At 39.4% G+C, this 17,086-nt stretch overlaps 1 protein-coding gene across 1 annotated transcript in view; it reads right to left on the reverse strand.

Moving 5' to 3' along the window:
• The window catches only part of STAG1 (STAG1 cohesin complex component), a 170,082-nt gene that overhangs the window by 59,951 nt on the left and 93,045 nt on the right, over positions 1-17,086 (reverse strand). Inside the window, exons 10-11 of the mRNA XM_086618038.1 lie at positions 9,931-10,054; positions 2,160-2,258 (exon numbers count right to left, since the gene is read on the reverse strand). Of these exons, the coding sequence (XP_086474164.1) occupies positions 2,160-2,258; positions 9,931-10,054 (223 nt within the window). The remainder of the gene's footprint in view (positions 1-2,159; positions 2,259-9,930; positions 10,055-17,086) is intronic.

A 17,086-nucleotide genomic window follows, 5' to 3' on the forward strand; every position in this document is an offset into this window, starting at 1 on the left:
TTTTGTTCTCTTGATGTGGCTGGAAACTGAAACTGATAAATCATCATGTTAAACACATCTGTTCTCTAGGCTCACGGAGACTTCGAACTCACCTTTTCTCTATTTCATAATGATACATCTTTTGGTAGTAAAAACAGCTTTAATGGAACAGAAGACAGACAAGGATTCCTAACAGGGTTCCCTTTTGTCTGAATCTTTTTAACAGACATGAAAATTCCTCATGCCATTCTGGAACAAGAAGCAATGTACAGGCTAACCTGACTACTTCTAACAAACAAAATTGTCTATACTGTGAAAAAAGCCAGGAAGGAAGTATTTAGAGGTTCATGTTTCTGTAGTTTTTTGAAGTACATTACTGAGTAACTATTTCTCAAAGTGTCTCCAACTGTCTTGAAAAGTTTTGCTGGTGGATGGGACAGGTTCAGACTCAAAGCAGCATCTTTCGTTACAAATTACATCCAGCACATTTTCTAGTAAAGAGAAGCATAGAGACATAGAGACCATGAGAGATCTAGTGGCCTACTTAAAAACGAATCAAATTACAGAAGGAGCAGATACAAACAAATCTGTAAGTCTGCACAGATGGAACAAGAAAAGGAGCAGAGTTGGAGGGTTCATTTTTCTGGAGAGTTAACTAGTATTTCTGGTTGCCCTGAGATGATAAGCAAACCAGATTTATGGAGGCTTTACAGAAGTAGCCTGAGGTCTGTTTACTAGGTACTCTCCCATGGGAGGAAATTTTGTCTTTACTGCAACAGTCTCAGAAACTGACTTTACAAAATTAGAAGAATATAGGCCCTGAAGTGATCTCACTAAATGATCTAGTTTCATCTCCTACTTTAAAGTCAACTACACTTAGTTCATTCCTGACAGATGCTTATTTAATCTGCATTTAAAAATCTGAAACGAAGGAGATGATTAATCAAGAGTCTGTTCTATTTTATCATTAATATCTAGACTTTACTGAAGGTTACGCATCTTTTTTCTCCATCTCAAGTGAATGTGGTAAAAGGCTGATTACCATTATGTCTTCATGAATCGTTTACATACAGGGAAGAAATGACAAATTTTCTACATTTTGCACTTTCCTAGATCAAATTTGAGGAGTTAAGAGGAACTGCAATGACAGACAAAATCAGTGAAACAGTTTAAAGTCTACAGTGAGAAGTTTTTAAGTCTCATGCACAGTAGTTATTTATGAGTATTTAAATCTCCTTCTCTGAACAGATCTTTTCATCAGCATTATAACCATGATTTAAACAAAAATAAATTAAAATAGTCTTTCCTTGGGGAGTAGCCTTTACCACAGCTCTGTGTTCTCCAGAACACAAAAGTGATGGTAAAAGGTGCCGACTGACGTGGTGACAGTGTCCGAAAGCCTTCTTCACAGAGCACCCAAACAGAGGCAACAACAGTGTTTCTACACTCATCTCTCCAGACACTTCACTTGTGAAATAAAGCAGCCATGCCACAAAGTGAATTAACAGCCACGTTCTCACCAAGATATTAAGCAAAAAGTCAGTGTGTTTGTGCTAGTAAAAAAACCCATTAAATATTCCTCCAGCACTTATCTTCTAAATAGGACAGTCATGCTCAGGGCTTCATCTAAAAGCACAATGTAAACTCCTGTTCTGCAGCAAGGTACTTCACTGTGTAGAATATGGTGGTGCAGATCAAAGTATCTCTTCCTCCCAACATAAGCACATATTCAGCTAAAAGGCTATTTTATGAACAATCTTTTGTTACAGGCTGTTAGTTTCAGATGTATTTTAGATTGTGTGAAATACCCAGTACACATCCTTAAAATGCAATAAATGTAAAATTAAATAAAATGCAATAAATCTATAATGAAATAAAATGCAATAAATCTATAATGAAATAAGTACAAGCAGATTGAATAATGACAATATATAAACTATCAATAATATAAAGAGATAAGTAATCATCCTGACCAAGCCTGACAAATCTTACAAGATAAACACTGTACAATGAATTTGGCTTAACCTCAGCATTCAGTAACACAGTTTTACTACTGCAGTTGTAAGCCTTGTCACAAACAAATGAGTTTATTTTTGCATTTAATATATACGACTCAAAGACTGCAACAGGATGAGACACTTATTTTTTGTACTCCATCCAAAAACTGTATTTCCTCTTACCTTGAATCTATTAGTGAACAGCTCCAGTTTTGGAAATAACTCTCTGTTGGTATACAGACTCTGAAGAGCTTTCAAACACTTCAACCTCACTTCACCTTGCTAAATAAAACACACTAAGATTAGCCGACAGAATACTCTAATCAAATGCACATGAATATTAAATAATATCATATTGTAATTTGTTTAATGTACATTTAAAATTTTATGCAAATGAATTACCAAAGCCAATTTGCAATTCAGCTAAAACCCAAAAACCACATGCAGCTGCCGACAAACAATGTTGAATTTTCTCCCTATTTGCATATATAAAGAATTTAATGTGCCATCAGTTAAATGTCTGTTACTGTTTCCCTTCCAAGTAACTCCACAAAAAGAGACAGAATGTAGCAAGTAAATAGAAAATAAAGACATACTATCTCCAGTCTCAGTGACACTAACAAAAACAGCACTGGTGGCGGATGGGAGGGGATGCAATTTTGAGACTTTTTTTCTGTCATAAAAGATACAGATTTCCCTAATCCATCTCCTCACAATCCAGACTTGCCAGTTACTTCCCCAAATATTCACGTGATGCCTTAACGTCAACACAAAAATCTTGGTGAAGACAGTGCAGCTGTTTATCTTTAGGAAGGAGACTCCAGGTTAACTTCCGCCTGTGTTGACGATCAATGCACAAGTGTTGAAAAGGACTGAGCATGGGCTGCAGAATGTCCGCTCCAGCAACCCAGTCATCTCCAAGCATTGTCCTCCATTTTCCCGGCGACAGAAGGAACACACACTGGATCTATCACTCTGAAATTGTCTGCATCCCATCTCTCACCATAGGACAGGTCCAGGCTGAAGGATGCTAAAGGCCTGAGAGACCCTCCAGTGGGGAGCAGGCTGCTGCCACAGGAACAACGCATCTTGGCCACAGCCTGAGGAGCCCTTGGGAAGAAGAGCAGCTCATGTCTGGTTGTCTGAGTTGTTCTGGCAGCAGCAGCTCATTCCCACCTGCTCTTTAGAAGGAGATTGCTTTGATCTGGTGGGCTGCAAGCAGGAAACGTGGGACTCACAAGACAATCCCTATGGATCAAGGTTCGTCATCTACGGGAACATCAATGATAAAAAGAAGGGCTGGACCCGCTGGGCACATGCCTATCATCTGGCTGGCTGCAGATGTACAACTCGGCTCAACTGCACAGTCTCGGCAAACTATGGATTCTTGTTGAGAAATATTTGTGGATAGCGAAAAGGTTATAAACACAAATCTGCTCAAACATAATCTGTAGAGTTCACTGCAGTGTGAACTTGTTTGATGGAAGCGAGTACACTACCAAGCCTAAGGTCTTAAGCTGCTAAAGAATTATACAAATTTTGAACTTTATAAAGAAAACTCCAAACCCAGAGGGCTTAATTTCTGAGCCTGTCTATTCTATAATCAAGTCTGTATTTAAAAAATGCTCAAGCTAAAAACTAAAAGAACATTCAGAGGCTGACATAAAAAACAGAGGCTAAAAATCCTTATTTTTAAGTTTCTTTCCTCCTTCCCACCTATTTCAAAAACTGAAATAGAAGACAAGAGAAAGACAGAAGTTAAGAGGAGGATTTTCCAGAAGAACTTTTCCTGGAAGAACTATTGCTCCTGAGAAATCATCTCTTTGTAACTGTGAGGAGTGTCTAAGCACTCATGCTTTCTTATAGGAATCTTTTTGACCACCACTGCAGAGAAAGTTAACGAGATGAAAGTTACATTTAAAGGATCCGTCATAAGATCTTCCAAGGTACAGAAAAGAAGTTTCTTGAAGAAAAATTTTATATAGATGTGATCAACTGCTGAAAAAGCACAGAGAAACGCTGGTTGTCCTTCTTTGAATGGTACCTGTGCTGCAGTACCAGAGATGGCGTTTCCCCTGCTGTAGGCCACAGACAGGCCAGGATCTCTGGAGTGATCACTAACCATTACTAGAGGATGTAAGGCTCTCATGGCCTTAGCTTGTTTACCTGCAGAGGATCAGTATCAGTTTGGGCACGTGACGAACACTACGGATCAACGGGGAGGTAGCAGGTCTACTTACACCTGCACTGAAGACTGTCCCGCTTGTGAGCAGATGGCTCGTTATTCAGCCAGTGCTGCAGTCCCAAAACACAAAATTCCAAATCAATTAGGTACAGAAGAAAAATGGTTGTTTGCCAACAGCAACGACACTTGAAACCTGTGCAGGTACAGTTTGGACTCCCTGGGGAGTCCAAAGCCTTTGTGGACTTGACGGAACAGCATGGATCAATGGTCCCAGAGTTAAGTTCAGGCCTGATACTGACCGTCTCTCTAAGTCTTAAGTCAGTAAATCAAGCAAGGTAGATTGGAAGCAAACCTGTGACCATCTGGTAACTTGCATGGCCTGCCAGGAGACTGAAGCCAGATGCTACCAAAAGCGTTCTGAACCAGGCTACTATCCTCCTGCTGCTCACCAGATCTGAGGCAGAAGATAAGTGACTGCAGGAGCAGGTGAGGAAGAGAGAAAGACTCTGTCAGACCTGGTCCCTCTAGCTGAAAGTAAAGCCCAGGAGACACAGAGGCAATCCCTGGAAATGACTGCTCTTCTTGACTGACAAATGGTAGAAGGGGGACTTTCTCTGATAGCAAAAAGGTCTGTTTTTCAAACTGCTGGTCAAGGATGGAGTTCATCTCTTCGGAGAGGGAAGAGCCCCTGCACGTCAGCTTGCTAATCCTGTTAAGAAGGTTTTAAAATAGACAGCAGAGATTAGTGACAGGAGCCCCCAGAGAAGCATAAAGAGCAATGACCTGGACAGAAACCTAAGAAAGGCCGAAATGAAGGTGTATATCGATACACCACGCAAGTCCAGAATGGAGGAGTAGAAGTGTCTCACAGACCATCAACATACCAGACATGAGATGTTTCTTGAGTAACTATGAGAATCATCCAAGTAACATGAGCTTTTAACACCCCAAACACTTTTTGGTGAAACAAACACAGCAGAAGTTTCCTATCTAGCAAGGAAGTAAGCAGGTGGGAATGCTAAAATTAGGATAATTCCTAAGAAACTTATGCCAGGGTAAAAGCTGTGGTGATGCAGAGCAAGGACAGGGAGAGACTTTCTAAACTAAGAGATGAACTTACTTAACTAATTAATTAATTAGGAAGTCAAGGACAAAAACCAGAAGGAAGACAAAATAAAAAAGGCCTGAGCACAGTATGGAATGGACACAAGAGGTAATGAAGGAAACTTTCTGTAAATATCTTTGAAGCACAACAAAGAAAAATTAGTTTGCTTTGAAGGAAGAGGAAAAAAGTAATTGTCACTTTTCACGTGTACAGTGGGTAGAAAAAGAAATAATAAAATTATAACATAGACTATTGGCTTATGTGAGGAAGAACTTTTTAGTGGCAAACATAGTTAAGCACTCAAACTGCTACAAAAAGCTGTGGAATAACCAACACTAGAGTTTTTTTAGGAAATATGATGGTCTGTGAGAACCACTCTGGATATACAGTGAACCCTACCTTAAGCAGGAAAGGAATAAGCAAAAATCTTTCCCAGCCTAGATTTTAGCCAGATTTTCTGCAATTCTGAGCTGAAGTTCATAGTCAGGATGAGTCAACCTAAGGAAGCAAGTTATTTGAGACCACGCAGTACCTTTAATTCCATTAAAGAAAACGAGCATCGCTTTCCAGCTTTTTTTGTGTAGTCACACCCGTGCTTTACAGACAGAAAGAATGCATCTGAAAGGAAAGCCTTGCCATTTTCTGAGTAAATAAAGGACAAAACATTTGCATTATCAGCAGTCTAACAACTAAGACCTTCCATTCTCCCGAGTCTCATCTTCCAGAAAAATATACTTCTTAGGGCTCTGTGCAATTTATAATTGTGACACTTGATTATTGTAGAATCCTGAATTTATCCAGTCATCTGTTCCATGTACGCCTCTGTCTCCAGTCTAATTATTCCTGTAATTCCCTTTCTCTCAAAGTGTTCTAAGATTAATACTTATATATTTTTACTATTTTTGTTACATATAAAATTCTTTTTCATTAATAGAAGAAAACGCTTCGCACTAATGCTTAATTGTTAATGCATTCTTTTATTTACAATTTGTAACTGGAACCCAAAATGAAAACATCAAATGTTTATCAACATTGTTAAACGACAAGCATGTCTCATATTTTCCCTATTTTTGTTGAGACAATCCTTCAGATGCTTCTGAGTTGTGGGCAAAAAAGCCGTTACCACTGCTAACGAAGCAAAAAACAACAGATACGCCTTTCATGCCAGCAGTGTGGGTAGTCTACGTTTGTCTGGGCGAGTCATGCTCTACCCAAAACTCTCTTTGATACGGCAGACCTGTGAAAAAGAATCTGTCCTGATGGAAGCACATCGTTTTCCTACTTTTTACATGCTAACCACAGGACTCGAACCAATAATCTCTAACTCTTGTTGTGTAAGTCTCTCAGCAATCTACAGCCTGGCATTGAGCCAGCTTGGATTCTTATTAATGTTCCATACAGTTGATACTTTTGAGTATCAGTTTGCCACCTCTCAGTGAGAACCAGACTCCTCCTAACATTCAGGGACACCTCAGCTCCAGAAACGGTCACTAAAGCTGTGCTGCTACGTGTCAGCTCATAGGCCAGACAAAGGCTTAGATCACACAGAGACGGAAACACAGTTTTCAGTATTTTTTTTTAAGTAGGTGGGTAGTCAAGAGAGTCAGCAAAGTCATTTCTCTCTTTTCACACCTTATGTTTCTTCTTTTGGATTTTTCCTATTCTTTTTTGGTGGCTAAAGGTATTCTGCTTGTTTTTTAATTCTATCAGGTTTTAATGATTGATAATTAATTTGCTCAGCTCTTTGCCCTACCATATTTCTGCAGACTGCACTGAGTGGTTTTTTTTTTTTTCTCTTGTGTAGAAAAATGACCTAAATTACCAGGTATCTTCAATCCTACAGTTTACAGTTTATGGGGTGACCGTGACATACTGTGTTGCATTTTGATGCTCTAGTATAGTGCATTTTGAGGCAATCTGCTGCCTAATGACAGAAATAGTTACACTGCCAGAGAGAAACAGACGACAATGTCCTGCATCACATTAGTACCTATGGCAGGAGTATTCCTGGCAGGAGGAAGCAGTTGTGCTCTCTCTGCACAGGCAAACTCAATATCATTTATGAAGATACTGTGTATCATCAAATGTGTTTTTTTTAATTTTCTAAAGCTTTCTCAAAACCAAGAAAACTAGGTACCAAGGAGATTATGTAAAGTTAGACATTCAGAAGTTTGGAAAATCTACAATTTCAGTTTCTATGGCACAACCTGAAAAACTTGTGTTGTGCCAATGAAAACCGTGCTGTGAAGGGATCTTGTACTTCTGGAGGGTTTGCATTATTAATTGGCTCTTATTCCATCTTTTTTCAATATATTCTTCCCATTGCACTTCTTTCCTCCTTTCTGCGGCTCCACAAATGTCTCTTTCTCTCCATTCTCTCCCTTTTCATCCTTTGACACAAGGCTCACCTGCCTCCGACTCTTCTTCTATTCTACTTACAACCTGTCTCACTCTATACATTAAACATACGCTAAATCAATTAAAAATATCACGTATATCAGGATATTAAATAGATTAGCTAGTGATTTAAAGAGTGAGGACCCCAAGGCACTTCTGAGGCCTGCAACGATAAATATTACAAAGCAAGCGGAGGCAGGAGTAGCCTGATAGAATTCTTCTGTGCCTGGTCCAGATGGAAAACCTTTTTTTTTTTTTTAACCATAACACTAATTTAAAATTTGTCTGATATGAAAGAACATATTAATTTTAAAAAAGCTGAGGTAAAAATATATGTTAAGGCTGCAGGCAGATGACTAGACCCTGGCCTGAGGTTAAGCTAACTGAAGAGGATGTAAGAAACTATTGGACATGAGAAATTGCTGGATGTGACAGGTAACAGTGTGAGAAGCTGACACCAGTCACAGACAGTGCTGGGAGGAATGGCTGGATTTCACAGATGGCTAAAGGGAATTATGCGAGAAATGGCTGGACTTCACAGATACTAGAAGGGAACTGAGAGCTGTGAAGTGCAACGCTACTAGATTCTGCACTTCCATTAGAAGTGCTACTTTGTGGAAATGTTCTGCTAAGATCAGAATGTACTCAAAAAAATCCACTGCAATTATTCAAGGGATAATTTATTTTTAATTAAAAGCCCTCCAAAACACCTAAAACCCTCATTCTCCAATCCGAGTTGACCTGCCCACTGATTTGATAACTTGAAGCAATGATCTCCTCCTGCAGCACATCTACTAGTGAGGCACACCAATGCCAAAAACGAGGGACACAGATGGAGCAGCAGCTCTGCCCCTCAAAGCACTGCGATGGCCATGTCTCCATGGCCAAGCTTTAATGACAGGAAGTGTAGTGTCTCTAGAGTAGACCATGGTCATGGCTGATTGTAGCAGAAAGCAGGATCTTCCTCCTAACCAAGTTCTGTAACAATGAAATGTAACATAAAAGTTTGGAGAAAGTTTGTAAAGCAGGAGTTTGAGAACTGAAGGTTTAGAGAGAGAAGACATCACATATCTAGTCTCTAAAGCATACAGGATACTCTTAACCAGCAAATTGCTGGTCCAGACGAAGGTAAGATGCAGATCCTTGTCCGCTAAAGCAAAATAACCAGCAGCAGCTAACTTCTTTCCTTCGCAAAAGCTAACATCTTTCTAACTGATCTTGTTCAGATTTGAGCAAGAGTGACCCAGTCATATCCTTGATGTTAATATGCTGTCTGAAGTTATTGAAGAAAAGAGCTTTTTAAAGAATCGGCTTGTAACTACCAGGTATGCAAGTCATCAGAATGAACTTGCAAATTTTTAATCTTTTCCAGCAGTGGTCCCAGAAAACAAGAATAGTCTGAATCAAGACACTGGAATTTAATGAACGTTTCAACAGTATAGGTAGGTCTCATCTGTTTTCCTTGGATAATGTTAGCAAAAGAGTTCAGAGTAAAATAAGTGTTTCTACTGGTTTTGGTGAGAGTGGGAGGATGGCTAGTCCCAGTTGCTGCCTGGTGTACAAAAACCAGTCGTATCCAGTCAGAAGTGCCAGGACCTGTTCTATTAGCGTTAGCCATGGGCCACTCTTGTTGCAGGAACCGAGTGGTACTTAGGGCTGTTGCCCCCCAGCAGAGGCATGTTGTGGACACCGTCAGTAGGAGGAACTGTGGTGAGATAGGAAAGAACCTCTGGATGTATATCTTTTTGCTTCTACCTGGTGTTTCAGCAATTTTTTTGAAGAAAAAGCTAAAGAGAACCTTGAAGAGATTCTCCAAGGGAAAATGAACTGATGAGAATTTCACTGGCTGTGGAGCCAGTGATGTCTCTTGGGGACCCAGAGATGTTCTCCTTCCTCTACTGGGCAATGTAAACAGAAGACGTGGAAATCTCTTTTCCATTCTGCTTCAGAAACAAAGGTTCTCAGAGGTGATCTAAGGAGACTCTTTCTCTTGCAATCAGAAGAAAAGCACCATGGAAACATTTCTATTACAATATTCTAAGGGAGACTGAAAACACAAGAAGCACACAAAGCAAGCACGCAGTTTGGGACTACTGTATCCTAATTTAAGTGAATGCGTTGAAATGAACTGGTTGAAAGATAAATAACAGGTAAGAAAAAGAACAGTCTCTGTACCAATCAAAGATGATATACTAAACACGTCTTGGGTGGATAACACCAGCTACCTACAGTATGCCCTGCTACGTACAGTAATACACAATACTTACCCTGTCATGTAGTGTCCAACCAACATATTTTAAATAACTATCGTTCAGGAAGGCATCACTGTACATTTTCATCCAGACACCAATTTCTTCAATACAGACAGCTCTAATTTCAGCAATAGCATCACTAATAAGGAAAAAAAGAAAAGGAAAAAAAAAAAGTATTAACCAGATTACAGACACATACCACCTCCTTCTCATTCCCACTGCCCTAGATACAGTATTTTGCTTTTATTTTCGACAACCTCACTATGTAGGGCCTGTCACTGTCCTCACTGCTGCCTCACTGATTTTCCGTCCTTTATATCCTTGAACTCATTGATCTATCTAATAATTTCAATATTTCTACATTCAGATATGATTTTTCCATTATCTGAAAAAATTCTCACCCTACTATGCTTCTTTGTCTATTACACCAACTTTTTACATCCCTCGTTTCAAACAATTATGAATCCAAGCCACAAACTTCCTCTAGACAATAATCTCTGACACATGGTCACTGACGTTTGCTTAGCAGGCTTGACTCCAGCTAGAGGCGTAGAGCAATTGCGACGTGGAAGAAGTTATTTGGTTTAACCGAAGGAGCCTGCCAGAGGGGCAGAAAGGAATTCGGTATGTAAACGGATCTTGTTTCCTGTACCGCATGAAAGCCCCTATAACAAAACCCAGGAGAATGTTTACATTTCAACTTTGGTTCCTTCCAGTTTTCTTGCTTTCTTCTACATTCTGTCTGTGGCAAGTGATGGAAGAGGCAAGGACATATCTCAGGCAGACTTATCAGCTGCTTATTGAGGAGGGGCAGCAGGAAACTGTCGGGAGAGATCATCTAAAGAGATCAAGGATGGAAATTATTTCAATCTGATTGGCACTTTCCTGCCTGACTGACATAGAGCATGGCATATTTACTAATAATGAACGACAGCTAAACAACGGGAAAAGGGATTGGGGCCATCTGGCCCTTTAGTAATTTCATCTCCGAGACATCTGTTACTATGAGAAATCGCTTGTGCCACTCCAGCTGGCACTGCTTCACAGTTCAAAATTTCAGCTGTAAGAAAAGAGGAACATAAAGAGCCACTGTACAGAAGAAGGGAATGTCTGGTGCTTTGCAAACACCGGCCTTGCTTATAACTGAGACTCTTGTTCTTTATTTTTATTACAAAATCTTTTTGGAAAAGTAATAAATATCAATTAAATTCTAAAACAGCACCAACAGAGCCCAAAAATGAAATCTAATTTGTGGAAAAAAAAAAAATTTAAAATTCCAAGCTTCAAGGAAGAGAATAATTGCAAAATAAGAGAAACTGTATTTTTCCTAAAGTCTTCAATTTTACAAAATATAAATAAAAGGCACTCTCTCTTATGCTCAAGATACTTACTAAGTTCATACACACAAAACAGTAAAACAAAACTGTGATTACTCCATATTGTAACTGCCTATGTATTTCCAGCCTTCAAACTGGTCCACCTCAGTAGGTGCCATTCTACTGTACATGATCTTCCAGATTCCAAGGTGGAAACCGCAGTTCCGACATGAACACGGCAATCAGCTGCAGTATCAGACACGACTAGAGGTGACACTTCTACAGTCAAATCTCGTTTTTTCTCATTCAACCTCAACTTTCAGGGAGAAAACTGTCCTCATGTAACAGCATAAAACACGCATTTAAAGCTAATGTATGAATGTGAGGGGAAAATTGGTAGGAATGACATCAAATCGCTCTCATTTTCTCTCTTTGCCTACGTGAAACATCCTGGTTCTATCAACTTCCAAACAGAATCATTAAAACTGGTCTGTCATACTCCCTGAAGACTCCATAACCTCAAAACCACGGTAATTGTTAATCCACAATGTAGACAAGCTGCATTACAAGCAGAATAAGGCATTAAATAAGCTGTTCCTACAAGAGATTTCTCTAACAGGTTTTAGATACTGTAAGGATGAATGTGCTAAAATATTACATTCAAGAGTTTGCACTATAAAAACAGCATTCATGATGGGGAATGCAGCCACAAAGAAAAAAACTTTTAATTAAAACTATGGATATATTCCCTCATACAGATATATGTCTAATTGTATATTACTTCACATGAAACTAGATTAGATTTTCTTTTATGGAACTATTTTTAAAACAAAATACGGGTGGAAGGAATCAGAATGCGAAACTTAAAGAACAGTCTAAAAGACCCATAAGTATGAATCAAGAATAAAAAGGGGAGCTGCATATGCAGCAACACAAACTAAGCGCAAAGACATTCCCACTAGGGGATGACAGCCCGAGTCCTCACTTCCAGGTACGTTATTTCACCACCTTATAAATTTACTAACTGTGAAGCATTTTGGAAGGATTTAATGGCAATCCCAAAAAGAATCCAAGTGTCAATAGCTATTTAATCACGCAGCACAGCCAGCCAAAAATCAGGAAAATTTATCTTTTCTGTAAGAATGCATTCAAGATTCCCAGACAGACAGTGAAAAACTGATTATTGATTCAAAAGCTTCTCAGGGATCCCTAGGCACTACGGATACTCACTCACTCGACGCTGCTATTTATAGATAAAAAAAAAAAACAAACCACAAAGAAAAAAACCCCAAACATCAAGCTATTCAGCTAATTACAAGATTTGGTATAATAAAAATTTAACATCTTCAGTATAATTGAAAAGGGGAAAGAATCATGCATAAGGCATGTGAGAGCAGCAAACAGACTCAAGTTGCTGGAGAGTCAGGGGAATTTGTCAGACACTAATTTGCCACTCCATCACCTTCTTCCAGGTAACTGTATTACCAACAAGAATCATTTGTCTTGCAGGAATCACTAACAGGTTCCATGCCCAGACGGTCAAAAAGCCTTTATACCTCTGTTATGCATGTGATCAATTGCTGGTTATTAAACTATAACTCTCTCCTTATAATTTTTTGTATACTTAAATGTATTTTAGCTTCTTGTCATAGTCACAATAAACAGTTTAGGTTTTTGAAAAATAGACACTATTTGTGGAAGACACTACTACTGATCATACCAGCATCAGAAGTACTTTTGGAGTAATTAATCCATTATACATTGTCATAATTCTAAATTAGTGACGTAAGTTTGCATTACTTGCCAAACGCTTCTAGAAAGGAACCACATCTATTCCAGCACAGAAACCAAAACTAACGCTGCATCTACAAACATTAGACATAAAATATATTTAACCTTCTGTTCAGCACAAACTGCAAAGTAATGCCTATGTGGTGAACGGGAAACGGCAAACTATTTCCAGTGAAATTCACAGCCTATATTCCCACTTTTAGTAAAGAGGCCCCCCATGACGCAACTTGGTCAAGAGATTTGACAAAAGAAGATCAGGTGAGAAATTCACTGGTTTCTTTTAAAATTTTGGGTTGGCAAGGCAGACCAATAACACTCAGGATAAACCATAGAAAACGATCAGGAAATAGGTTTAACTAGTTGATTGTTTCAGAGAAACAATCATCAAAAGTGCCACCTGAGCATATTTCATGCTAAATTATACTCAAGTATTTTGATTAAGGCCAAAAGCATTTAGGGCCCTGAAACATAGAGTCTATAATTGATAATCGGGATGCGCCAGGTGGAGACCAGTATGCTTCTCAGGGTCTTGCTAGAGTGCTTGCCAGCTGCAACTCCTGGGTTCTCTCAGTCCGTTTGATCACAAACTCATCCAGGTTATAGCAAGACCAAAACACAAAGCAATTGAAGCCAACCTGGCTGACCTGCATCGGAAATGGGTGCTTAAATCTTTGAAGTATTATCAGTGTTGAGGGAAAACACTGAAGGCAAGAGATGGAGATGACTAGCAGAGCAGGAACTGCTTCAAGACCTCTTGGAAGCTCCTAAAGGATGCCTGACTACCCTCATATTGCATGTTTGCTTGCCTAATACAACCAGTGGAGTTGCTGCTTTTCACATCTCGCTCTTAAGAGAGAACTACAGATAACCTTCAGAAGAACATGATTCAACATGCAAATTGGATATGAGCAGAAAAAAAGGTATTTCAGTCAATGGGCTGGGATAAGCCTTGAACTATGAGAAAACTTTTAACAAAGACAGAAATGAGGGTCACTCACCTGCCTCTGGTGAGATGGAATCTCAAATTCCCAGTCAAAGGACATGAAATGGTGCAGCTCTACCATAATGTGCCATTGCCAATTGGCCCAGACTATGCTTGTCTCTTGGGCTGCCTGACTGTTTCTAAACATTTTGAAGATGTAGGTATAAAGAGAACTGGACAAAATGTCTTTTTTACTTCTTGCTATGGAGCTGAATTAGCACCACATAGGAAAGAAGGGTAAAAACATTAAGTGCGCAGAGCCCACTTTCAAAAATTCTAGTGAATGTTCACTGCATATCCCACTCCTGGGAGGGGCTGGTAAACAGCTCTCCCATTTCAAGTAACTCTACACAGAGTGCTACTTAAATAAAAGCAGGTAAGTAGCAACAACAAAGTTCTGACATCTCAGATAACTATTGAGAGCGATGGGCATTTTGTAAATACCTGTTACACCTGAGAAGCTATGTGGCAATAATCTCAGATTCAAAGTAATCTCTGATATGCAGATAAAACTGAAATAAAGAAACAGACCTCCCCCTCCCTTTTATTTTAATATACACATATCCTGCAAGCAATTTTCAGCTTGTTTAATCTCAGACAAAAAACAAATTTACTTTTAAGATCTCCAATCTACCAGTATATAGTATCTCATTACTACATACATATTAAGACTCACAGAGACGCAAAACCAACTGAGATTAGGACCCCTGAACATCACCATATCCAAGCCCCTACATATGCCTTGTACTATCAATTTTTGAGTATTTCCAAAGACAGATATTCTACAGCCTCTCTGCACAATCTGTTCTAGAGCTTCATTACCCTCATGGCCCTGCATCCTGTTCACTACAGTTATCATCTTTCGCTGGTTTTATACTCACTAACATCATCTCAGCAACTTGACTCTGCCCTTATGTCTCCCCTTGGATGCTAACTCTCAGTTTTAGAGATGATAAAAAAAGATAATCAATAGACAACCAAAAATGTCATAAAGCAACACAACAGGAGTCAGAAAAAGTGATTCAAGAAAGAGATAAGGAAATATGCAATGAAGTAGGTATATCTCCCGCATGTTTATTAAGAATATCTCAATTTTTGACCAAATCTGCTGTTAACACTAGGCTAACGTTAAACCTAGAAAATTGTTCAGCTATTTCTGCAAAACTTTTCTTTTTTTTTTTTTAACATGAGAAGTGAGCATTGGAATCTTCCAATAAATTGGAAGCCAATCTACAGAAAGAAGATGTAACCTCACTGCAACCCTAGCTTACTAGTAGGAAGAAAGCTACATTCTGAGTGAAACAGTTTTGAGGGGCTTATTGTTTAGATCAAGGACTTGCTACTTAAGTTACAAAAGTCACTAAGCATGAATCACTGTGGCAAAGTCTGGATCATATAACAGAAAGGGATTTCTTCCCTGGGAATAATTAAAATAACTTTCTTTTGAAATCATTACCACTTGTGCACAGCCTCAGGACTGTAAAATGCTGTCCAGTTTATAAATCATTTGAACTATTTGAGAGAAGGAATGCTTAAGAAACATTATGGAAGCAGATAATAGTTTGAAATCTTTTCCTTTTTTCTCCCCCCCCGGCCCTGGTTTTCTCTCAATTAGAAGATTTTAACACAGGTATTTCTTCCCCTCTGTGTTCTCGCACAAATGTTGCTGCAGAAATTTGAATCTGTTCCTGTTGTCTACAGATTACTCATACTCGGGTGTATGCTGTACCGGACTCTATTGGGAGCTTCACAGAAGTTAAGGAAGCCACAGAGATGATGACTGTTCACAGAAGTGGCTCTCAGGGACAGACTTGGAAGTACTTATTTCTTCTGACCCTCTCTAAACTCTGGCAGAAGTGGTGCCACCCATCCTGCTCAGAGCACACCACTACTTGACTGATTTCAGCAAATTCTTCAGTGGAATAACAGTGTCAGCCTGGGCATCTTTTTTCAGGGCATAGAAAAGCAGAGTTTGTTTATTTGGCCTCTCCTTAGTAACAGGAATATCAGCAAAATCAGGTCTTTACTAATGGTGGCAGGAGGCATGAAGAGAAACCAGAGTTACACAAGGAGGATTTAAAAAGAAAGAAATGAAAAAGAAACAGCATGCAGACTATCAAAAAACAGAGTATATTTCCAACCTCCCACAAGTGCGTAAGCTACTAGGAAAATATTTTAAAGTGACTTCTTGTTTGGTACAATACACTAAATTCTGAAGGGTGAAAAATGGAAAAACTCTTTGCTGTTGGAGCGAGGCCAGAGGATGGGGTGCAAAGATGAACTGAGGGCTGGAGCACTTCTATGAAGACAGGCTGAGAGAGTTGGGGCTGTTCAGCCTGGAGAAGAGAAGGCTCCGGGGAGACCTTCCAGCAGCCTTCCAGTACCTAAAGGGGCTACAGGAAAGCTGGAGAGGGGATTTGACAAGGGTGTGTAGTGATAGGACACGGGGCAATGGCTTTAAACTGAAAGAGGGTAAGTTTAGACTAGATATAAGGAAGAAATTCTTCCCTCTAAGGGTGCTGAAGCACTGGATCAGGTTGCCCAGAGAAGCTGTGGCTGCCCCATCCCTGGAAGTGTTCAAGGCCAGGCTGGATGAGGCTTTGGGCAACCTGGTGTAGTGGAGGGTGTCCCTGCCCATGGCAGGGGGGTTGGAACTAGATGATCTTTGAGGTCCCTTCCAACTCAAATCATTCTATGATTCTATGATTTAATTTCTTTAATTTTTTTACCTACACACCATAAAAGCTGCTTTTGTAACAAAATAGTGCGAGTGCTATACTGAGCTGATATCCTAATTTACCTGTTGACTTTGTATACCCATTCTTCTGTTGCCATGTAGGTCAAGGCTTACTGACCAATTCCGTTGCCTCTCAGACCTTTTAGACCCCCTCAGTTCACCGTCCCTCCTTCACAACTTCCTCATGTGAGAAGAAACAAATGCATAGCAAATGAAGCTGTCTCACAGGTCTGTGGGACAGAATAAGGATATAAGGTCTGAAGAAGAGAAGTGTGACACATGACATGCATGAAAAGAGGTTCTTTTATAAGTGATCACTATACTTAGATCTTCTGTCTTCTTAAA

Source organism: Tauraco erythrolophus, chromosome 11, assembly GCF_009769465.1.
Source record: "Tauraco erythrolophus isolate bTauEry1 chromosome 11, bTauEry1.pri, whole genome shotgun sequence".
NCBI classification, from domain to species: Eukaryota; Metazoa; Chordata; class Aves; order Musophagiformes; family Musophagidae; genus Tauraco; species Tauraco erythrolophus.